Source organism: Lytechinus pictus, chromosome 3 (assembly GCF_037042905.1).
Source record: "Lytechinus pictus isolate F3 Inbred chromosome 3, Lp3.0, whole genome shotgun sequence".
In the NCBI taxonomy this organism is placed as follows: domain Eukaryota; kingdom Metazoa; phylum Echinodermata; class Echinoidea; order Temnopleuroida; family Toxopneustidae; genus Lytechinus; species Lytechinus pictus.
Window position 1 is genome coordinate 24,712,937 of NC_087247.1, and position 25,561 is coordinate 24,738,497.

Consider the following 25,561-nt stretch of genomic DNA (forward strand, 5'->3'; position numbering starts at 1 on the left):
CTTCTGTTTTCTTAACGGTGATTTTTTTTATGGGCCGGGGGAGGTGTCCATGGCCCTCACCCCATCTGTAATCCAGCGATTTCAACATAATATAATTGAAACAAAATATCTACATGGTAGACAAAAATTTTAGTCATGATAGTTCATATCATTGATAAATGATAAATAATGACGAAATACCATGTGTGGTGAGCGGAAACAATGATGGAACGTTCTGTTATTTGACTATAACAGATATAGGTTTCGATCCCGGGGGTGGGTGGGGTATATATCCCCCAATATAATAATAATGATAACGATGGTGTATTAATAATAGTAATAATAATGTACGTAATTATCATGACGTTGGAAGTGATGGATATCGGATTTACGCACTAATGACCATTTATATTGTTTTTCTCATTATTTTTCTCGAAATCAATTTTTCTTCTAATGTATTGCTATTGAATGAAAACATTCCTTTCGGGAAGTGATACTAACTGCGAATTTTTTTTTTTTTAATCCAAGATGAAATGAAATAATATCCTCATGTTTATATTTTTATACATGATATTATCATTTTGAGATGTACACATCCACGCAAGTAAGCGCATTGCATGGCCTGCTTTTTGTGTTCCGTTTATTTCACCACCCTTTTAAATTTTCTCGAAGTTTCCTTTATTCAGGTTCATGTTGTAAAAGGGTGGAGAATATATAAAAAAAGAAATGAGAAGTGAAATTTAAAAGAGTGCATGAAAGGTTTTTTTTTCATCCATGAAAACCGATGACAGTTCATGCAGGGCTGTCGCGCTCGACGTATCATCCATTACATGTACGTGAAAATTAAATGCTCGGGTTTGTATAAAAACTATTTTCTTATGCTTTATCTTATGCGCTGTCATTGATTACTCATCGACATACATAGATTGTGATTAAAATCTACAATTTTCATGTCAGACTGAATATAAAAAAATAAGATAGCGCTTCGCGCTCGCATTATTTGAAGAGTTTAGTTGCAAAAGGGGTTAGGTCCACTTTTTACCATTCCGAGAAAAACCATGTTTTTTATTCTCACTTACTGCAATACTCTTCTGAGGAACTAAATTGTCATGATGTACTACCCTATCATGTGAACATAAAATTAGGTATGAAGTAAATCTACCTGTCTTCAATTTTTTTCTATATATTCTTTTTAAAATTATCATTGTGGACCTAACCCCTTTTGCTACTAAACTGGAATGAATCCAATCTATTTTGATTAAAAAGGTGATTTATTTTTGCCACTTTTATTCACGTTTTCATATGATTCGAATTTCAAAATTTCGTTGTTTTCATCGGAACGACTAAAATTTTAGAGGATTCGAGACAGAAAACAAAACAAATAATGAACAATGGACCTAACCCCTTTTGACAAATGAGCTCTTCAGAATAGTTTGTTTGCAAAAGGGGTTATAGGTCAACTCCAAGAAATTTATTATTTTTTTTTATTCTCCCCTATTGCAATATTCTTATGCGAAATTTAATGTTTGTGATACCCTACCATGAGAACATAAAATTGGATATAAAAGAAATCAACCAGTCTTCATATCTTTAAAAAAATTCTGTGTGGACCTAACCCCTTTTGCAACTAAACTGAAATGGACCTAACCCCTTAAAAAAAAGTGATTTTTCTTTGCCATTAGATCACTTTTTAATGGAAATTTCAACTTTTTTTGGAATCACCTTATAGAGCTACTACAAATCTATACATTGAGACCAAAAAAAAAAATCATATTTGATGAAAAATGGACCTAACCCCTTTTGCAAGTGGGCTCTTAATTTATTGAGCATGATACTCTTCCTAATCATATTATGGTTATAAATAGTGGCTAGAATGTCCCTGTTTTATGTCTAAATCTTTAACAAAAGTCAGTTTGCGCTCCGAACAATATTCGATATATTTTGTTCTTGGTCTGCCCGTATATTGACGAAAGAAGTAAAGATGAGGAACACTAAAGCCTAATGACTCATATCTGTCGGCAACCAATTACCTCACCCCCCCCCCCCTCCGCCACAACCTGCCCCTTCCCGGAGACGGCGCGAATAAGCATGCACCTACTAAACATTAGCACTATTGTCAGTCAGTTGTTTTTTTTTATTGCAGCTCACGCGCTCGTAGGACTAAATTGAGTTTACTCAAGTATATACTCGACCCCCTATACATGGGCGTACAGAAAGGGCTCAGGACTCACGGTCCCCTCTAAAAGCTGTACCTCCAAGAAAGAAGGATGGGAGGGGGGGCACTCAGTATATAATGCATAGTGGGTATGTGCCGCGAAGGGGACCCCCATTTTTTGACACTCAAATTTCCGTTCCAAGGCATATAGCATTTTTGTGTTATTGAGAAAAGAACAAAGAAAGCCGCTCCAAAGCATAGCATTTTTCTTCTTATCGAGAAAAAAAGAAGAAAGAAATCCGCTCGAAAACTTCGCATATTTTTCGTTACGCCGTTCCGGTCGCATTGATCTGCTACAATAAGCTGCAATTTTGGTAAAAAGCGGCCGCAGAGCGCTGTCCGACCACCTCTACGCGAGCGCACTCGGCGCCCGCCGGACTCGCTGCATCATGCACGCATGCCCGTTCCATAGGGATACATACGCACCATAAAAGCGGGGGGGGGGGGGGAGGACAGGGGGGACTTGAGGTGGGGGGGGGGACGGTTCCCCCCAAATTTTTTGTTGATAACCTTTTTTTTTTTTGCTTGTCAATTTTGTTTCGTGCGTCCCCCCCTAAATTCACGTGGACCCCCCTGAAATGTTTGTGGTCCCCCCCCCCTAAAATGTAGGCTGATGACCTTTTTTTCATTTTCCTTGTCAAACAATTTGGGTGATCCACTTTCCTAAAATTTAGGTTGATAACCTTTTTTTTGGGAGGGGGAGGGGGCTTGTCAAATTTTACCTGTGTCCATTCCAAAATTTCAGGTGGACCTCCCCTAATTTTTTTTGCTTCCGCCGCCAATGATACGCACTCACACGCTGGCGATCCGTTCCAAGGACCCCCATTTTCACAAACATTTGTAGTTCCAAAAGCCCATTCCGAGGGCCCTCCTCTTTACAATAAGCCCGCTCCAAGACCCCGTTTTTAGTCTCGCCAGCGGCACACCCCTACCACTTTTTTTGGTCGAGTGCCCCCCCCCCCCGGGGGAGAAAATAAAGACAGAAAAAAGAAAAAGGGTGAGGTATAATAATAATCATGAATATACTTTCAAAAAATTACATTTATGCTCGCCCGCGAGCAGATTTTTTAAATCGTAAAGCCATACACCCCATTGGAACGAAAGATGAAATGAAATCCCCAAAATATAACAATATTCGTAATGTTCTTCGACCCAAGCACGTAGGCAGCTTGACATGTCATTGCTTGACTCGTAACCTTTATTATAGCTGGCCTCAAAATAAAAGAAACGGAATAGTAGGCTATATATATTACAAAAAACAGAGCACGCGGTATTGTAGGTGGAGGCTGTAATTTACTGATAGAGGTAGTCTATATAGGACGCACAGTTATTATTTTTCCTTCTTTTTTTCAAGAGTATCATAAATAAAGACATCATACAACACGTGATATGAATCATAATGAGCAAATCAAAAAACGTGATAACAGTTTAGTGAACGGAATTAGAAAAGGAAAAGTTGTGTATAATAAAATGTAACTAAACAGGAAGAAAGAAAGAAAGAAAATAAGAAAGAAAGGAAGGAAGGAAGAAAAAAATACGAATAGCCATTTTCTTTCCCTTTCACAAGCATCCTTACACGCCTCCCGTCCTGCTTGCCTAACCTTCCATACACTGAGGAAGTAATAAAGAGAGAAACGAAATATATGAGAGAAAGGAAAAAATCTCTCATATACACACACACACACAAACCCAAATCACCGCAATTTGAAAGAAGTGGGGGTAGCCGGGCTGAACATGCATAACGTCATTGTCGTGATGGTCACTGCACGAAGCACGTTTGACCAAGGATTTGACATGTCCGCGGTATCTGATTCTTTGAAAGTGTGCATTACAGGGGCCTGCACGTCCAAGGCATCTTCCGTATTTACACACGCTTTCTACGAAATCGAAGGAAATATAGGAACAGAACAACCCTGATTTCAGTCTGCGCGGTCAACGTGGAGCAAAGCGGGACTTTCCCCGTATTGTTGACAATGTGATCAAGGTCGATCGTACGTTTCAAAGTAAATGTTGTGCACACGGCACGAATCTGGGCGGTGTTGTCTTGCACTGATCGGAAGTTATCGAATCATTTGGTCTCAAGGTGGCGCTCTTCATATTTCCTTCCTTCGATTAACCATACTTCCAAATAAAGCAGACAATCCGGGACTTCTCATCTATTTTATTTTTTTGGAAAAACAAAACAGTACATTCTGGCCAATCCAGGCATTGTTAGGAATCAGAACTTGTATATCAATATTGCGGAAAGCAAAGCGCAAAATATATTTTAAAAAATTGAATTAAACCAATGTCACAATTTACCTTTAAGAACACACCAACAACAAATTTATGGTGGTCCAAGCATGGTATACACATTGTGGAAGGAAAGAAACAGAGTGAATAAAATACTATTGAATGAGAAGAGAAAAGTTTAAAATCAAAATCAAAATCTGAAGTTTGCATATTTCAAATTAATGCAGACCATTTACTCAGTAATAGAGTTCCCTCTCCCTTCCTTTAAATTTATACCACTGCTCTGAAATTAATTTAAAATGATCTTACCAAGGAAGAGGAACTTTTGAATCATATCCTGGATAAAAGAACAAGGAGCAAAAAAGAAATGAGTGGCAGAATCGGCGATGAAACATAACAATTCTGTGATGTAGCCTGGAGCTTACATATAAGTAGTAGTATTTTGAATGTTATTCTCTAGCATATTGGTAACAAATGTAGATTCCTTAAAACTGGTCTGATGAGTATAATAAATCAAATAATAAACGGTTCTGTTTCAGTATAAATCTTTGAACTTGCTTCTCATCATTGACCAAAGATGATTGATTGATATAACCGTTCATTTCATTTCTATCATATATTCCTTTTTTAGAGGTTTTTTTTATAAAGTTTTGAAAGACCATACACAAGCATGGTGTTCACCGTGCCCCATCCTAGCCCCGGAAAGCATAGCTAAGTATCAAGCCTACAATGGAATGTTTTGAGAGAACATGACAAACTCAGACCAAAACTACCTTAACCATTCATGTATCACATCTTGTAAATTTAGAAAAGATTTTCAACTCACCTCAAGAGAGTCTCTGTATGCATCAGTTTGGAAGATATCGAATGGGGAGTCTTCTGTATCCATGGTGACAAGAAGGGCATCAAATTCTTTGCCCACTTCAAAGTTACCGACAATACTGTCTATCCCAAGAACTACACAAGACAAATGTTAAAATGATAATTAATAATAATTACACTTGCTTTATATAGTGCTTAACACTTTCTTTATCAGAAGTCTATGCTCTACAGTAATGCAGCATAATTACCCTGGCTTTAGCATAGCAGCTGTTACAATGTATGTGCACTGCATTTCAAGGAATAATTTCCTACCAGGTACCCATTCACTTCACCTGGGTTGAGTGCAGCACAATATGGATAAATTTCTTGATGAAGGAAAACATGCCATGGCTTGGAAATGAACCTACGTCCCTCAGATAGAAAGACAAGAGTTGTAACCACTAGACCAAGTCCAAGAAGCCCCCATTAATAGTGAGGACTTCTAGAGTGAAAGTTCTCTCACGCAGGTCAAGAAAATATCTTTCATCTACTTCAAATCCAACAGAAATGCATATGTGTCTAACGAGTTCAGAAATTTTAAGATGTTATTCAGAATTATGAGTCCACTGTATCTACATAAGCTCAGTCAGACCGCAGGTCCCTATGCTAATGAGCAAAAAGGCCAGATTCATCCAAATCATCTCGTGGCTGAATCCTCCTCCTTGCAAAATCTCGTGATTCGTGAGATTTTCTTTCTCTAAGAATTTACCTGTTTTAATCTCAAGTTAAATGAAATATTATTGCACCATCAGATAGAGTAAAGGTTACTCTTTGATATTGGTCATTTCTTTTGTATACAATATTTTGTTAAATAAGTAAATTTCTGGCCTGAAAATGTGCCTCAAAACTGAATTTTCTTCCTCTGTTTTCTTTTGCAAATTGTGCAAAACTTTTTATTTTGAGCCTCAATGATATCTATATCAACATAAAGCTGAACTTCTGTACTTTCTCACAATGCCACTCTTGATATGCGGCACCTTTTAATCGGGTCAAGATCATACTTTTCCCACCAAGGTACAAGACGAGATTTCTGAAATTTTGTACTTGCATGAAATCCAGAGTTCTCATTGGCTGGATAAGGTTCACAGAACAACAGGCGCGGGGTATTTGAGGAGATTACCACATGGGAAGTGTGACCTTCCCATGAGCCCAGGCTCTAGAACCGTTGGAATTTGCCTGTGTGTGGTCTGTTTGACCAATCAGAGTGCAGTATTCTTGTTTTCAAGCTGTTTTATGTACTTGGCAAATGAAAAGTGTGATCTTGACCCGATTAAACCAATTCTTATTTTGAAACCTATATCATTTTAAAGCATACATATTCAGCTTTATCATGATTTAAAAATCAGTTGGGCTCAAACAAAAATAAAGTGTGAAAATAGCAGCTTTTGTCAGGTGAAAATAATTATTTTGTAGCATATTTTAGATCAAAATTTTAACCTATATTACAAAATCTTTGAACAAATCTAAACACATGAGCTGAAAGAATGATTCTTCCTCTTTACAATGATACCAAATTTATGAAATTCGATGCACAATTAGAGCAGCAATGACCGAATGAAAAGAGGTGTTTTGGTCCGCATCAAGCTCATTAAATATGCAAAACATCTCAAGTCATGAATATCACTTGGATGAAAGAAGCCACTTTCTTGGGACCTGCCGTCTGACTGAGCTGTATTGTTTAAACCTTATCCACTTCTAACACTTATGTTACCCATCCCAAGAACTACATGAAACATCAAATAGGGAGAATATTACTCAATTACAACAGAAGAGTTCAGGGGCCCGTCTTACAAAGAGTTGTGATTGATCCGATCAACCGCAACAATAGAAAGCCAGCAAAGTCAACATAAACAATGCATGTTTGTTGAAAAAAAAATTCTAGCTATGAATGCATATTCATAAATTTTTTTATTTCTTGACAATTTGGTGTGTTCTCCTTTGTTTAAAAAGGACATTTTTCAAATTTCCTGTAGAAAAAATTATGACACTAATGGATGTCCATAGAGTTATGATTGATTGGATCAATTGTAACTCTTTGTAAGAGGGGGCCCTGAACAGTTGCATATAATAATAGTGCAGGTATACCACAATTGTATGGAAAACCTATTTCTGATATTTCCAAGGGAAGAAAACTACAATATACATATATACACACATTGTTCATCTTTAGGAGACAATATACCGACTTAATGTAAAATGATAGCTGGTGATAGTCAAATACCGATATATGCAATATCAAGTAGCCCTACAGCAAATATCACTTTTCTTGTCTCCTATGGACATTATCGGTATTTCAATGTATAAGCAGACGATACCTTTACTACCACCTAATGTTGCTAGCTGGAAGACTTCTCTAAAATCAAGGTGTTTATATGGACGGTCTGGTTGATGTTGTATACTCTGGACATTTGATGCAGTGATGGTATCTCGGATGGCACCAAACATGGATGGATTGTAACCACCGGATACGTCTATCATATACAAGAGAAGAGAAATGGTTTTCAGATATAAGTCAGATTTCAGAAAATAAAGGTCTCCAACAGTGTGTGAATGAGGTTCTATTTGTAAAGCAACATCTATGAACCATGTTCTGAGGATTTATGATTAAAATCAATATCAAATATGGAAAGTTGATGGTGGCAGAATTTATCAAGAAAACATACACATACTGTCCCTTCAAGCAAGGAGCATATTCAGGAGAATATGCTCAGGTACGGAAGACTTAATGTGTCGTCAACTTGTAGAGTTGCGAGATAACGTATCTTGCCATGTAGACATACAACTTTCCATACGTTGACTTGGCAAGAAAACGTATCTTGCCATGTGGGCATACAATGTTTTGAAAGTAGACTTGGCAAGATAACACATCTCGCCATGTTGACATAAAAATTTTCATACGTCGCAAGATAAAGTATCTTGCCATGTTGACATACAAATTTTCTTGTAAATTTGGCGAGATAATGTATCTCGTCATGTAGACATATATTAAACTTTTCCTATGTCGACTTGGCAAGATATCATATCTTGCCATGTAGACATACAATTTTCATATGTCACCTTGTTGATATAAGTTTCTCACCATGTTGACATAAAACTTTTCATACGTCAACTTTAATAGCAAGATAACGTATCTTGCCATGTTGACATACAAATTTTTGTACTTCACATTGGTGAGATAACGTGTCTCATCATGTTGACATACAACTTTTCATATGTCTCCGTGGCGAGATGATGTATCTCGCCATGTAGACATACCACTTTTCATATGTCGAATTGGCAAGATAACATATCTTGCCATGTTGACACAACTTTTCATATATGTCACCTTGGTGAAATAACATGTCTCACTATGTTGACATACAACTTTTCATATGTCGACTTGGCAAGATAACATATCTTGCCATGTTGACATACGAATTTTGTATTTTGACTTGGCGAGATAACAGAGCTCGCCATGTTGACAACACTTTTCAGATGTCACCTTGGTGAGGTAACGTGTCTCAACATGTTGACATACGACTTGGCAAGATAATTTATCTTGCCATGTTGACATACAATTTTTCATAAATCTCGACAAGTCAATGGCACTTATGCTTCCGTACTCAGATATACAAATTCTGGATTATGTCTTTAAACCCGCTTGAAGGATATGATGACATCTGTAACAATATATGTAATCAATGACAATTTATTTCACCTGCTGACAATACATTAATATTGAAACTCGACAATAAAACAATATTCCAAAAATATATCTTTACCGTTTTTTTATGATCTGATTCTACTATCTACATATTTATGGTGAAAGGATCAAAGGACATACTCATAACCTGTTTTAAAGTGACAAAACAAGTTTTACATTTGACTCCTAAATAAATGATAAGATTTTACAATGGCAAGTCAGATAAACTTAACCTCACCTGTTCCCAGCCCAAGTTTAACACCACTCTCTTTCATCTTCCTACAGTCCATCACACCACTCCGTAATCTGATTCAAAGAAAACACAATGTAAAGATTTTTAGAGTAGTGTTTGTTCCTTTATGGATATGGTTCCTGTAGAAAGGAGAAAATTTGTCACTTTGTACTACATATACATGTACATGCAGCTTACAGTAAGTTGTGAGACAAATAATGATATAGAAACAGTCATAGTTATTCTTCGGCTGTTTACTTCATATTTGTTCCTCTGTCTTCTTCAATTATTCCCTCTTTATACAATACATCTTTTTATTTTCATCACTTGAAAAATACCAGGGGGAGTTGTAGTTGCAGCAAATTATAAAAATACTCTCTTTTGTTTTTCTTCATACACATTACATCAGGCAATGTAATATACAAAATATCATTAATTGAAAGGGGGGGTTGGCAGCAATCTTGACCTTTGCAAATGACAACTGACAATATATGTGACAATTTTACACAGTTTGATGAAAATGTTTTGTATAAATATGGCCACTGCAATGATGAGCTTATAACAGGGTAATAATTTAAACATTAACAGCATCTAGAATTTCTGTGGCATCATTTTACACCATTAAGAATATCTTGTGATTCAGAAAGTTAACAGCATCTAGAATTTCTAGAGCATCATTTTACACCATTAATCAAGCATATTTAATTGACTGTCTCCTGACTGAATCCAACCCAACATTAGATACTGGGTTAAATCCAATTAAGAGTCATATTCATTCAAAGAAGATTATAATTTTATAACGTACTCTGCATGTTTTTAAGCACTCTATGATACAAGCAGTGGGTTAATTTTTAATGGAAGTGGTTCATGTGATAATTTATGACCAAAGAATTGTCCATTAAGGGTATTTCATTACAAGCAACCATGAATGTAACCTAACATCCTCAAAAGATAATTTATGTCAAATGAAAAAGAAAAAAAAAACTCCCCCAAAAACAATTAATACCACAGGATATCCGTGTCAACATGGAAGGATAGATAGGATTAATTATACAGGAACTATAGTGGTTTGGGGAAAAAATCAGATGCTTACAGAAATGTATGGTGTGGTGATCAAGCTTGGTTACTTCAGAAATGTACAACTTTGGAATCAGATGGGTATTCATGCAGAAACCCACAAAATACCACCCACTCACATGCACACATACATGAATTCTGTTCAAGCTAACCAATTATCACTGTTCATTTTTTGCTGCATATGACAATAATCATGCAACATCTATATAGCGCGTAATAGATTGTTTAGAAACACCGCATACTATTACCCCAGCTTAAGCATGGCTACCCTTATCAGGGTACCCATTTACTACACCTGGGTGAAGAGTGGCAAATGTAGATTTATGCCTTGCCAAAGGACGCGAGTGCTGTGGTGGCATTTGATCCCAAATCTTGTGGTTCATTGTCCAGAGACTTTTACGAGTCTCATTCATGAACTGATCAAAACAATATGAATAAATGCATGTGGATTTTTATTCTAAGACTAAAATATTGTTTAAAAGAACTTACGAGAAGTTTGAGCATGCACAATGTGACATGGCGGAGCCTCTATCTTTGAAAGTCTGGATTTCTTCATCATCTAAGTATATACAGTGTGCCATCAGAGTCTGATAAAAGATGTTAAGAATATTTCATCATGAAGTCAAATCAGAAGTTTAATGGGTTAATCTCAAGTGTGGGGGTGGTAGAAAGAAATGTGTTCTATTGTACTTGGTCTTTGTCTTGGATCCAACTCTGCTTTAAATATGTAGATCATTATCATCATCATTCAGTATTCACTCAAAACTTGTTTTCCCTCTCATCCATTCATTTAAATCAATTAGAAAATAACAGGAATGATATCTACTGACAAAATTACAAATTAATGCATATATTTATGACCAGTAGCTAAGAACTTCCATTACATTGCACATTTGGACAGAGTAATGCATAGGCAGCCAACTCATGGATATTTCTTTACATGGTGTGACAAGCACGATGTGCAAAGGCAGCATGATTTTGCATAACAGTGTGTAAATACCTGCAAGATGCCTGCATCGCCACTAACATCACAAACTTAAACCTGTGCATTATTTGTTTTATAAAACAAGTTGGCAATATGAATGTCATGGGGGGAGACCCCTCCAAATGCAGTGCTGCACCCTACATTATTTGCACAATGCTGCATCCAAAATTCAAGGACGTCGGTAGCGCATGGTCAAAGTATCAAGAGATGACTTGAATATGCATGTGTTATTATGATATCCATTAAATAATAATAATAATAACTAACATTTAGTACGCTCTCCATAGTTAACTATATCACAGCGTTTACAAACGATTTAAAACAATAGTACATAATAATTACAATACAAATACACGCAAAAGAAATTAATCGGAAAAGAGGTATGTTTTTAGAAATTTCTTAAATTGATCTGAAGAATTTGATGATTTAATGAAAGTGGGGATGTTGTTCCATTCTTTAGAAGCAGTAACACTAAATGTGCGATCACCTGTTTTAAGGTGACCTGATTAAAGCAATATTTTTGGCATACCTTATCAGTCATGAGTCCACACTTGTCATATACATCTGTGTAGTTCTTACAATCTGGATACAATTCTAACACTGTCTTGACCTCATCTCGATTCTCTGATATATGACTCTAGAAAAAAAAAACATGAGAAACAAATATTTGTTAATCCTTTTAGATGACGACCAGATGGGTCCTGTACAAGCCTATATGCTAAAAAAGACCTTCAATACATTTTATCTGCATGCAATGCATGAGGTGGTTCAAGTCACAGATCACTCTCGATTCAATACTAGAGCACCTGGCTTAGGTTAGCTCATATAAAGCGGGCAACCCGCCAGATATATCCCGTCACCTTCGATCTTTTCCAGCAAATATTCATAACAAATTTTGCAGTCTAAAGTTCATACCGTTTATTCAGTTTTATGAGCAAAGTGCATAAAAATCTGATACTCATTAACTAGAGTATAAGATCACCCAACTTCAATGTATGTTTAGGTTCATCTGATATCCTAATGATCGTACCAGGAGAATTTCATTTTTATCTGAGGTAACCTATACAAGGGCCTATTGATCCCCAGCTATTCCCTGCCTGCGATCCCATAGCAATAAATTCAGACACAGGGAACTCCCACTGCTTTCAAATGTGAATGTGTGAATTCATACTTCACGTTTTGATTTGATTTGAATTCAATTTATTCTCTTCTGTGTTCTTAAAGGTCCCCATAATTTTCCATTACTTAGCAAACAATAATAAAGTAACAATATTTTTTTTACAAAGGATCATAGTTTCATTGCTTTTTAGATATCCTTAGATATCAGTAAGACGTCTAAAAAAGTTCTACATGAAATCACATTCATACTATACGGTGCACAGGGAATGTGACTCTGCAAACTTTTAATAATTCCAAAACATTATACATATCAATTACTTGGTGCATTAAAACATACTCTCCTGATCACTTTAAGAAGCTCTATTCTAGAGATATTCTCAAAAACAAATCTAAACTTTAATCTATACAATTTTTGTTTTACAAAACTAATAACTGGAGAATGAAGAGTACAGACCATGATCTTACCTGCACACGTAGATTGTGTTTTTTAGCAAGCTCTCCCAAACCCGTCATAAGCTCTCTGCTACAGGAGATAGCAAACCGAGGTGTAATGATTGGAGCAATGAGGGGATTCTTTAGATCTTTCATCTTCTCTATAAACCTTCAAACAAACATGTGATAAAAAATATGTCAAACCAAAGATTGAATCATGGTACATACAGACACAGGACAGAACATAGAAATGAAAGCAAAGTATAAATGCAATGGGTCACTATAAAGTTTTATTTCAAATTCAATGAAATAAAAACATTATATGTGAACCATAACTAAATTTTGTAGGTGAAGATTACAATAGCTATATAATCAACACCTTGTACATCATCTGTAAACATGTAAACAGGATTCTTGTCTCATACATAAAAATCATATTTTTCTTATCATTGCATGTTCCCACTTTCAAAAATACTGAATTTAAATCAATTATCACTCGTCTTGATAAATCAACTTTCTCCTGCTGAACATTGAATGAATCGTTTAAATCTATTCTCTTGCAAGAATAAGAACACCATATGGTAATTAATCATTTTAAGAATTAATATTATTACAAAAAAAAAACAACCTTAACACAGTCACCATATGGTGAAGCACAATGATTAGCATGTAAATGATGAATCATCTTTTCATTCACGTCAATGCTCAAAACACCATACAGGACTTCGAATTAACACAGTTTCAATAATTAGTACTTTTTTCTAATTCTTTAAAATCAAGCTTAATTATCACCGTTTCATCTTGGATCTGATCTACACGAAGTACATAAATTAAATAAATCTAACTTTGTGCAAACAATGAAGATCGCCAACACAGAAAAGCACATGTGGACCAATGTATTATTTTTGCTTGGAAAGAGATCCGACACCTGATTATTTTGCTCATTTTTCAGCAATGACAATTTCATACCAGAAACATTTGGCATATTTTTTAAATTCAAACACACTATTACCACTTTTCTGGTCATTTCATTGGATTCTGTTTGATCCTGTTTTGAGAACTTTACCACAACTAACATTTAGATTCATTATATAAAAATATATTACACATTAAAATAGTTAATTTGATCAATACATTACACATTGAAATAGTTAATTTGATTGATACATTACACATTAAAATAGTTAATTAGATCAATACATTACACATAAAAATAGTTAATTAGATCAATACATTACACATTGAAATAGTTAATTTGATCAATTTGATCAATAAAATTGTTAATTTGATCACCCATTACTACTCACCATTCCGTGTCTGCCAAAGACTGTTCTAGTGTTTCTACATAATTTGGAGGAGAATTCTGATCTGCATTCACTTTTCCTATAAATGCCCTTTGACCCACATCAGCTGAAATATATTAAAACAAAAATAACAACACAAAATGACTGAATAATGTACATCAGTATATACTTGTACTTGAATGAACATACTCTTCACTCACTTCCTGAATGCAATTCACTTCAATTGAATAAAAATGTCTCTATTCATATATAAACATGATGTAAATATTTACAATTGCATGGATGGCAGCCACAGCTGGGATATTCACATTTACATGTTTAAGAGCGCAAGATATAAACTTAAAATGCTATTAAAATCTGAAGAAAATAAAATTGATCTTGTACATTAAAAAAATACAATGAAAAGTTATGGTAAAAATAATTACTAGCAATATTCAATATCACTTTTATTCAATCCTTCCTTTTCTATACAAATATACAAGCCGAGTACACGTTCTGAAACTTACCCGCAATTTCTGCTAACCTCAGAGAAGACTCCTTGTGAATTGTTGCAAAATAAGAGGCTGTCGTTGTTCCACATCTTAGTGTCCTCCTCTGAAGAAAATAAACACAAACCTTGCATCAAAAGTGCACATATAGGATATTTTTAAGTAGCACCAATAAATTAAATCCTTATAAATTTCTTTTAGTTCTAAATTACATTTAAATCAACCCATATTGCATTCATGCACAAAGTCTATGGATGATCAGGCCATATAAAGGCCTCAACTCCAGCTTGGTTATTCTAGAATTCATACTAAATACAAACATTTACTATAATTCATATCATACAACCTGGTCTACGTAGTACAGTGACTGTCAGTCACATATGGAAGGCCAGTTTAGACTTCGGTTCAGTTATGAATGTTGATACCATAACATGGTCAAAGTCCATTGACATCAAATGACCTTAGACCTTTAATAACTTGGAATTTATGAAAATTGATGAGTGATACTTTATCACCCTTATGTACAGGTTTCATTTAAAATAAACCTTATGATACTATAAAAAATTTGTTTGCATTTTGAAAACTATTTTGTTGCTGCCATTGCCATTGGAAAAGTAATCCCAGCTGCCCTTTTGCTATGCAAAAATCACGAGCCTATGAAACATACTGTAATCCTCAATTTTCAATCTGAACCATTTTCACAATGAATGAAGATAATATCTTGTTACCTAGGAATAGTTAGCCTGGAAACCCCCAATGGCAATGCTGACTTAATGTTTTCAAAATCATTTCTAGTCCACTAAGCATCCATAAATAATCAAAGCTTTTGATTTGAACTTACCGAATTAAACTGACATTTAGATGAATAGAATAGAGTTCTGCATTTCATGGAAGCTTTGTGGTATTATACTTCAAATCAATATGTGTAATAATATCAGTGGATTTCAAAGTTACTACAGCATTTTTTATATGACACCATTGCAGACTTGAAATGTATTGCAGATCTATAATTAATCTACTGCAATGAATACATATTCAACAAATTAATGAAATTTAGTTTATTAGATTTATGAAAATAAAGATTGATTGAAAGACAGTTATCAAAATCGCATTTAAATGGTACTTGCCACTGAAATATTCAGCTCTAACCAGATAACTAATCATTTGTAGGAAAATGATGAATTTTATGGAAAAGAGTGGGCCTACAAATTCTGATCATCAAAATTCCACACAATCAAAGACATAATCCACAATTTTTCCAATACTCAGCTTGACGGTCAAGCTGCATTTCTCTGTTTTTCACAATAACTTGATGATTTGAAATGCAGTGATGTCAATGTGCCCATGTTACATTATCAACCAAATTATTAAAAGAAATACATTTCATTTAGATGGGTCCATCAACACATACTCACCACCACTTTATTATAGGCGTAAGTAGCAAATTCCAGATCACTAAACTTTGCTTCCGTTGGAAAGGTGTATCTATTTAGCCAATCAAGTAAAGGAAGATCAAGGGCAGTGCCTGTATAGACATACTGGGGTGCGTGGATGTGGGTGTCGATCAGACCGGGCATCAGAAACTGACTGTATTAAAGATACAGAGAATGGTGTACATCAACCGGTCTTATCTCTGATTATAACTAAAACTTAAGTATTTCAAGTGAGTATTCTATAATAAAGATCAGTTGCAAAAGAGGGTGCAGATATTGAGCATGGCCCCATGACAAAGTTATTCATCTTCAAAGATTTTAATATATTTTATTTCCTATTTTATCATGAAACATCACAGAATCCCCATAATGAGATGATGTGAGCTAAAATACTATAAATACACAATACAGTCATCATTCACACTGAGAGCCTACAGTAAAAACTTTTGATGAATCCTTCATCATTTCTACAACATTAACAAATGCATTCATTTCAAAATTCAACAAGTTAATACAGGTCTTTCCCTCATTCGGAAACGATAGTGAAGAATCAGATCCAAAATGTGCATTTTGCCCCCCTTTTTAAGTTACAATTTCTTCCAATTTAAATCTGCCTGTCATTTTTTGGTCAAGAACATATGCATTTTGGGGGGATGGATGGGATATGAAATTACAAATTTCTCATATAAATTTGATCAATTCTTTTTCCTCAAAACCTAACATGTAACAAACCGGAAGAATAATGCATTTCCAAATAAATCAAACAATGATTTCATTCACAATTTGCTTTACAGCAATCTTCAGCACTTGCTCTGGGTAAAACTAGATTCAAGTTCCTTGAAACATACTGCATGAAAATTATCACCATTGGCCCTATTTAGAGAATGTTTATATTCAGTTATGTGATGTTTACCATGATTGTGTACATGTACCTTGATCATACAATACGAGCATACTTACTATTTTGTCAAGCATTTGACACATCCTTTAGGAAGACCATGTTGATCCAAAACTCTCTGTAAATCCTCTTTTGGCTGCACAAATATTATCTATTGAGAGTGTAATCATACAGAGAAAAAAATGTTAGAAACATCAAATCTGTTACTGTTTTGCATTTGAAGATCAAGTATTTCTTGCACAACTTATTTCAAATATAATGTAATTTTGTACATATATTGTAACTGAACTTTATTCCTTTATTTTTGTTTGAGGCGTTGAAAATCATACTTTATTACACTCTTGTCAATACTTCCTCATAAGTGGGCAATAAAAAAAGTCTGAAAATTTTTTGTACAGCGTGTCCAACAAAAAATGCTAAATATTGGCATTCTAAATGAGTATAAAAATGTGAAAATTACCAAATCATATTGCATATAATTTCATAATCGTAAACTGGCATTCATTATACACAACTGGTTCAAATTTCATGTGATATGGTCCATTGAACAAGAGATATAAGCCTTGTTTCAGCAATCATCAGAAAACCTTTCAGTCCTAGTTTCATTATTGCATTGAACAAAGAACATCTATAGGCCAAGAACGTCTTTATTCACTCTTATTTTTTTTTTTTACATACATGGGCCCACAACTTGCAGGCCAGTACTTGAATTAGAAAAAAAAATGATTGGCATATTTTCAATCAAACTAGATATCTTTAATAAAAAATTATAACTACAAGGAAATGAATTAAAGCATTTTTAATCCATGATGTCATCTTGAAAAGTTCCATAATAAGTTTTGCTGAACACACGGGTGTAAACTAAATGTACAAGAATTTCTATTCATCGGAGAGGGATGAATGAATAGGTCATCCCCAAGTCATGAACAAAAGAAAATCTTTGCAGATTTACATGTACGCCTATTGCTGAAGGCTAATAAATACAATTTGCACCACTTGAATAGACAACAAATCATGTTAGCTGAACTTGACTACTTCATACAAAACTTGGATGGCGAGGTTTCCTGATGCGTAATGAATAATACTCATATTTTATTGGACCGTATCACATAAAGTTTCATCCAGTTGTAGAAAATGAACTGTAGTTTATGGGTGTAAATTACTAAATTTATGTACTGTATGGAAAATAAGTGTCATAATTTTGATATCATACCCATTTAGAGTACCATTTTTAGTGGGACACACTGTATTAACTGGTACAAGCCTAAAACATGTTCAACTTAATTATTTGTAGACTTAATAAACTTCTAAACTTGATGGTCTCATTAGGTTGGCCATGATGATTTGCAAGAATGAATATTAAATATAGTTTAAAATGGCTGGAATTCTGACATAAAAAAACCTGAAATTCATGGCATGTCTTTCACCTCTCTATATGAACGTGAAATTGAGTACTATTATTAGATTACGTGGGCCAGTCAATAAAACTTTCCTACCGTATCAAATTGGTCACAATTTTGTAAGAATAAGCTGTCAGCAAAATCATCAAATAAACTAGAATAGATTCATCAATCAAACGTGAACTGAAGCTTTCAAAATCTCACAAAGGTGTACAATTCAAAATAGCTCTAGCATTCATTCATTTATTGAGACTCATCAAATGGTTTATGAACACTGCTTTGTTAAAAAGGGTAGGTTTTGGAACCATTTTTATTGACTTTCTCCAGTATTGCAGTCAACTTGTCTGCAACCCATATTTGCTTTTGTTTTTTTATATAAAAAGAAGCAGTCTTGCCTGAGACCTTCATTGTGGTCAAGGGATATGTGGCAAGACCAGAAAGTAATGACATTTCACATTGATTGTGTAAAATTATCAGTGAATAGATTACCCTTACACCTTGATATTTCATGACAAAGACCTGGCTGATTTATTCATTTAATTTGTAAAACAATTAGTGGTGCACATCATCTTCATAATTTGAAATCATGAAACTCGGTAAATTCCAGATGTACTCAAGTAGGTCTTGTGCAGAGTTTATTCATTTAAATAATGATATGCCTGAAACTGGAAGTATGACACTAGTACTATATGGTTCATATATTGGTGAAGTTGATAACTTAACATTAATCACTCCCTTTTCTTGCCAATAAAGCCTCAAAAACTATTTGACATCAAATGTCTTCATATTCATGATTCTGGTCTCATTTGCGATAATTTTATGTTCAAAACCTATTTGCGCCATCTTGAAAACAATTCAATCATATTCTTGTTTAGCAATCGAGTTATGAGAATTGTATCAGAAAGTTTGGGAAATTTGAAAATAATAACCACTGCAACCCCTCCCCCCCCCCCAAAAAAAAAATGAACAAAAATTGCTAAAATGGATTCTACTAAAATAGGGACAGTTTGCAGGTATGGCAACAGAGCAATGTACCATTTGTGTGATCCACTGAATGATATTAGTCCTCCCCCCTTCTACAGTATGGCAGACATGTGTATTGATTACGGTACCTAATTTGAAGTCAGACTGAATGAATAATAATCTTCATGACTTTGTGATTTTCAGTTATTGTAGAAATATAAATCTAGAATCCGAACCTAATAGGCTTATCTGCTACATTTTGATGGGTGCATCCCGGACTTCCCAAAGCATTCCAAAAGCATTCCCAAAACAGGCCTCACAGACATCTCAAAACTCAACATCACCTCATTCAACTGGCTGATGATAATGGATGTATCTCATTGAAATTTTGCAGATTTTTTTTTTCTTAAGGATTCTGGGCAGTGGACTTATAAATCTACATGAAAGTCACAAACTTTCTGTATTTGTTTTCTGTATCAAGGTCAGCTCAGTAGGAATCTTTTCCTCTTTTTCTGAAACGAAGATGTACAAATAAAATCTATGCCAATCAACCAATTCCTCGTCAAGGACCAGCCTTTGTGGGCAGCACAGACCTTCGGATCAAACAATCTCATTCAAAAAGATCAATATTCCATGACCTTTCCATTGCACAATGGGCCTTCATGGGTCTAGCTCCATGGGTCTAGCTCCCACAATGGGAGGTTCTGGGAATGGAAGTCTGTTGAAGAGGTTTATCCCAATTTTAACAAATAAATGTCTTGTTTTATGACAGCAGTAGCAGAGCCTCCAGATCTCTCAAACTGAGAATTTACTAAAGTTATATTTATCAGACTAGAATCAGTTGGAATGTAATGTATTTATGGGACATTTTCAAAGAAATATTCATATTTTAGCCCTCATATGTTGACTGTGGGGAAATATAATTATATGTGAGGGGCAAATAACCCTTTGTCCTTGGCAAATATAGTAAAGAATGATTTTAGAACAGGGTATGTACATACAATTTACATCTATTCAAAATTTATCTTTGATTTTTTTAAACAACAGTAGCAGTGCACAACTTGATGGGCACATCAATTATGCAGTGTACTACAAAAAAAAAGAACAGACAGAATTTGGCTCCCACAAAAGAAGACACATCATACTGAATAACTGCACAAATAAAGACAGATTGGCCTAGAATACATACACTCATCATTTCATTATTCTGTGCTAAAGAAGCCGAACTGTTCATGCTCATTCTAAGATGTAAAAATCTCCAAATCATTCATTCTAGCATAAAGTAAGGTGATAAAATTCCAGTTTAATAAAAAACAACAAAATAGCAATTACTAGTATCTAAGATGAGGACTAAAAATATATGTTCTGGTTACAGACTTACAGGCAACATTTGATTTGGTTTAATGGAAATAATAGTAAATACAATAGCTAATGAAGTCAAATCATCACTGAAATTCAAGCACATTCGCAATTCACGAAGTACAAAGAGAATTGCATTAGGCCTATTCTATTAATAAGCGTCAGCCAACATCTACATGTACATGTTACAGGTCTACAGAGGGGGGGGGGGGGGGCTTGGGGCGCTTGCTCCTCCCCCCAAAAAAAATAAAAAAATAAAAAACAAACAACAACAACATGACCAAGAAAAAAAAGAGAGAAATATGATAGTTTTTTTTCAGAATATTATGTTAAAATCTATCACATAATTGGATTTTTATAATAAAAATGTTGAAATTTTTGTTCGCTTGCTTCACTCATCCGCAAATTTTTATAAATTTTGCCTAATATGCCATATCTCACCCCTCAAAATTGTTGGCTCATTATGCCACTGTCTGCCTCAGTTAAATATCTTGGGACCACAGAAATAGGTTTGACTTCAAGGTGAAAAATGACTTAGAATATTATTATTCATTAATTATAATAACAATTCCATGCACCTACATGTAATGTAAGAGCTTATGAACACATGTTCTGGTCTGAAATAATTCTTTGAGTTAGGCAATTATTTGAGCTACATGTATGGAGGGTTGACTTATGCAGTCTATTTACTTTACATCTTGTACTTCTTGTGTTTTTTAATAAAACTTCTCTATTGCAACAAACGTTCAAGGGACCAACATTTGATTGTTAAAGTTTATTGTTGCGATTTGTTTTGTTTTTTCATCGACTCCTTTAGAAGTTCCTCAGCTTTACTATCATTTTGTCCTTTCTGATTTTTAATATCATTCAGGCAATACAAAATGTTTCTATTTTAATTTTGATGAATACTGGCCTACTGCTCAACATATAGGCCTCTACTGATTTGATTCTTGCACTTTAATTGTGTTATTTTGGTATCGCTATCACCTTTATTTGATTTGCTTTGCTGTTGTGTTGAAATGAAATAAAGCTTTCTTAATTTTATATTGTTTTGATCTCTACATGCTCATCTAAATATCACTTCAGGGTTGTAAATTTCTCTAAATTGTCATTGATAGGAATGACTGACAATACAATCTGAAGATGTTTTACTATATAAAAGCATATCTAATAATTTAGATCACATATTGGCATGCTAACTATTGCTATTCCATGCAATATTTCCAATACTGAAGCAGAATCAATCAGGCAAAAAGTCACGCATATGCAATCTTCTCCTGACACCATTATGTTCTTTGAATAAATGTTTGTGGAACTTGAATACATGGATCGATGCATTGCTTGGATGCACAACAAAGCATATTCATTCATAGATTTGGCTTGCTATCTAAAAAGAATAGACTTCAGCCAGTATTCATTGAAGAAATCACATGGTGATTGTACGGTAGGCCTGCATGTAGACAGGAATAACCGTTGTTTCTGCAATTTCTGACATTTCACTATCATACATGTGCTCTGAATGTCATTCAGGTGATTCAGCGGAACAACCAATTGCACAGAGACTGAAGCTTTTGGTCTAGTCTGTAATATGATACTACATGTACATGTAGTATTAGACAGCTGGCAGCCGTCTGGTTCGAGGAGTTTTTTAACATAAAAAAATATATATATATTTTTCCTCGTACACAGACGGCTCCAATCGTGCAGCCGCCATTACGGGGCTCATCGATTTTTCATAAAAATATATAAAAAGAACTGGACCAAAATAAAGATTATAATTCCGTTTTGGCCTGAAATGCACCAAAAAATAAACTTAAAAGGACAAAAAAAAGTGACTTACTTTGGCTGTCGCGCAACTCCCACTTCCCTGGTTTATCTAAACTTAATACACAAATATATGGCCATTGAGTCCCTCTACAGATCGAGTTAGAACTTCGGTCTCTGTAATTGGTGAGTGGAGCCAACGGAGTTCAGCGGAACAACCAATATAACAGAGACCGAAGCTTTTGGTCTAATGTAGTATATGATTGTAACATGCTTGACAACATGTCTTACATTAATGAGGGTCAGTTTTGAGTGAATACTAGTAGCTTCAGCTTGCAGCCTTATACAAGCCTTGTCTCAGCAACAATCCTATACCTGCCCAACTTGTAACTAATTTCATAATAATGGCCACATTGGATTTGGAACCAAAATATCAGTGATTGGTAGTAAAAGAAAGATTTCAAGCCAGGTTTCACATATCAATTGAGTGAAAAATGATGAGGAAGAATATATATTCACATGTCTAAATCTATTATAACTTTGCATATTTCAATAATTCAATATCACAGAAAATGACCTAACTTCATATATAATAGATCAACATTAACCAGCGCAATGAAGACGAGTTACTGTCTGTTTTGGTATTTTTTTAAGTTCAGATTTAAACAACAGTACCGTACCGTGTGTATTTTCAATACACTTTTTTTCAAACCCCTTGAATTGAGATGAATCACAAAACAAAATATACCGTTGTAGTGGTTTTAAGGGTTTCTCAGAATTCTCTCAGTTCCATACCAGTGGCAGAGGAGGATTACGGTCAGTGCAGTAATGAGTAAATACTCTGCCAATGCCAAAAACTTCGCAATGGTACCGCGGTACGAGTGGCCCATTCTGCATCATATTCTGTCACTACAGTCTTGCTAACCCAGGGAGCTCCGACCCGCTTTGCGGGCCGGAGCTCAGGAGTCCACAGTGCATTTAGACAGACACGGGACTAGGGTAGATTGTGGTCTCACTAATTAACTTGGAAAGAAAATTGTGAAAACAAAAATTATGCTCTGACCATGATTATATGGATGAAGGTCTATCGTGTGGCAGTATCCTGACATCGAGGCACAGACTGGAACCTCAAAAAAACGAATAGTTCTGTCGCGATACCTCTCCTAATTCTTTCAAAATTCATAACAAAATGGCCGATCGAGACTGGGGTAGGAGAGAACTTTCCATTTTTTTGAGGTTCCAGTCTGTGCCTCGATGACAGGATACTGCCACATGATAGACCTTCATCCATATAATCGTGGTAAGTGCATAATTTCTGTTTTCACAATTTTCTTTCCAAGTTATTGAGACCACAATCTACTCTAGTCCCGTGTCTATGTCTAAATGCACGGTGGACTCCTGGGGCTTTTTTCTCAACACCGTCATAAGTCTAACTTCTTGACTAAATCGGAGATAGTGAGCTACTTGTCCGCTAACCATTTCACAAAGCCCTCTTTACCAAGATCGGGTACAACAACCTCACTAAATATTAATGACACCTCCGAACCTGTCATAACTTCTTTCTTAATGACGTAGTGGCTTCACGTGGGTAGACTATGACATGCAAAAGTGCCTAGAAATTTTAAAATTATATTTCTTACGTAATCAATCATAGAGGTTGAAATTACATCACAAAACAAGTGGGATAATGCATTCTATGATAATTGTAATACAAATAAACTATAAAAACTATTGGTAAAACGCCACAAAACCATTCATTTTGAAATAGTAAAATGATTTAATCGATAAAGATTCTACCACGTCAGGCCATCCATAACTGAACTTGTATTTGTTGTTTTCAGACCCCTATTAACAGTTGGATAAATTCTATCTCTAATTTGTGCATATAATTTGTCAAATATCTTTCATCTTTGTTTCGGTATCACTGATTAAAAATGTTTTGTTAAACTATATTTTGATGACATTTGGAATCGTAAAAGACCGTATAATTGTCATCATTTTACAAACAAAACCGTTATAGTTTACTTTCGTAAACTATTAAAATTGGATATCCCGGGGGTACCTAGTCTTGAGGACGCAATGATGATGACTTTTTAAATAATGATATATACTTCTTCATCTTCATCTTCAAGTAGGATATCATTATTTAAAAAGTCATCATCATTGCGTCCTCAAGACTAGGGGGTACCCATCTCAACGTCCAAAAGTGATTTCTTAGTCATGAAATGAATTATTCATAATTTAATTTTCTCTGCAATTTAAAGCTCCAGTCTTCATGGTCTAAGTATATATGTTGCATAATTCACCTGTGATATTATTTTGACATGTTTGAAAATATTTATTTCCCAATTCATCACAATATTTGCAATTTTGTCATAATTTTTCTTTTTGTAAATTATGATATTTTGTGACTAAGGGAGTAAGGCTACGTCTCGTCTGCTCTTTTTACTGATATTATCGATATCAAGGTATTCTAGTTAGGAAGCCTTTCGAGAAACAGGTTTAGTAAGATTGGAACAAATTCCGTGGTTGGTGGATGAAGATATGACTAACTTGTCCATGTGTTGAGAAACGGGCCCCTGGGCTCGCGGGCCGGAGCTCCCTGGGTTAGTCTTGCATGCACATAGATAGTGCACTCATCCACTCGCTACATGATACTATACTACTTACTAGTAAAAGTATTGATAGTAGAAGAATCTTATTCTTACCTTCCCCTTCTGAACACCAATAACTTGATCTTGAAGTATAATCATCGGTGATGCGTTTGTAGAGTGCACCAACGTGCCACAAAAGACCACCGTGTCGCCATTGTCGTTGGAGATGATTTTCTCTGCCATTTTCGAAATGATTTATTCGCTCAACCTCAATTAAGCCAGATACTGAGATAGCACTTTGCACCTGCGAGCTGCTAGGCGATCGAATATCGAATGTGCAATCTGGTCGGTATACTTTAGCGAAATAAACCCAGTGAACTACTGTATACTAGTAACTGCCAACGAGCGCTAGCGAATTACAATGCTCACAATCCAGCATCCGGACAACGTGCCGTCGCGACGCGTCGTAAGCGCAAGCCCCCGTAAGCCCCATAGTTTAGCGTTAGCCAAGGCAGGGGTGAAGTCTCATCCATTATCTTACATT

At 35.1% G+C, this 25,561-nt stretch overlaps 1 protein-coding gene across 1 annotated transcript; it reads right to left on the minus strand.

Annotated features, from left to right (window-relative positions):
- Positions 1-2,717: 2,717 nt before the first annotated feature.
- On the minus strand, positions 2,718-25,561 carry LOC129257566 (guanine deaminase-like). Its single transcript, XM_054895926.2, has 12 exons — positions 25,132-25,561; positions 17,000-17,088; positions 16,022-16,193; positions 14,625-14,712; positions 14,122-14,224; positions 12,848-12,983; positions 11,793-11,900; positions 10,768-10,865; positions 9,208-9,275; positions 7,603-7,758; positions 5,253-5,383; positions 2,718-4,763 (listed from the first exon to the last, which is right to left on the minus strand). Exons 1-12 carry the CDS (start codon positions 25,258-25,260, stop codon positions 4,716-4,718), a joined length of 1,326 nt encoding a protein of 441 aa, XP_054751901.2. The 5' UTR covers positions 25,261-25,561; the 3' UTR covers positions 2,718-4,715.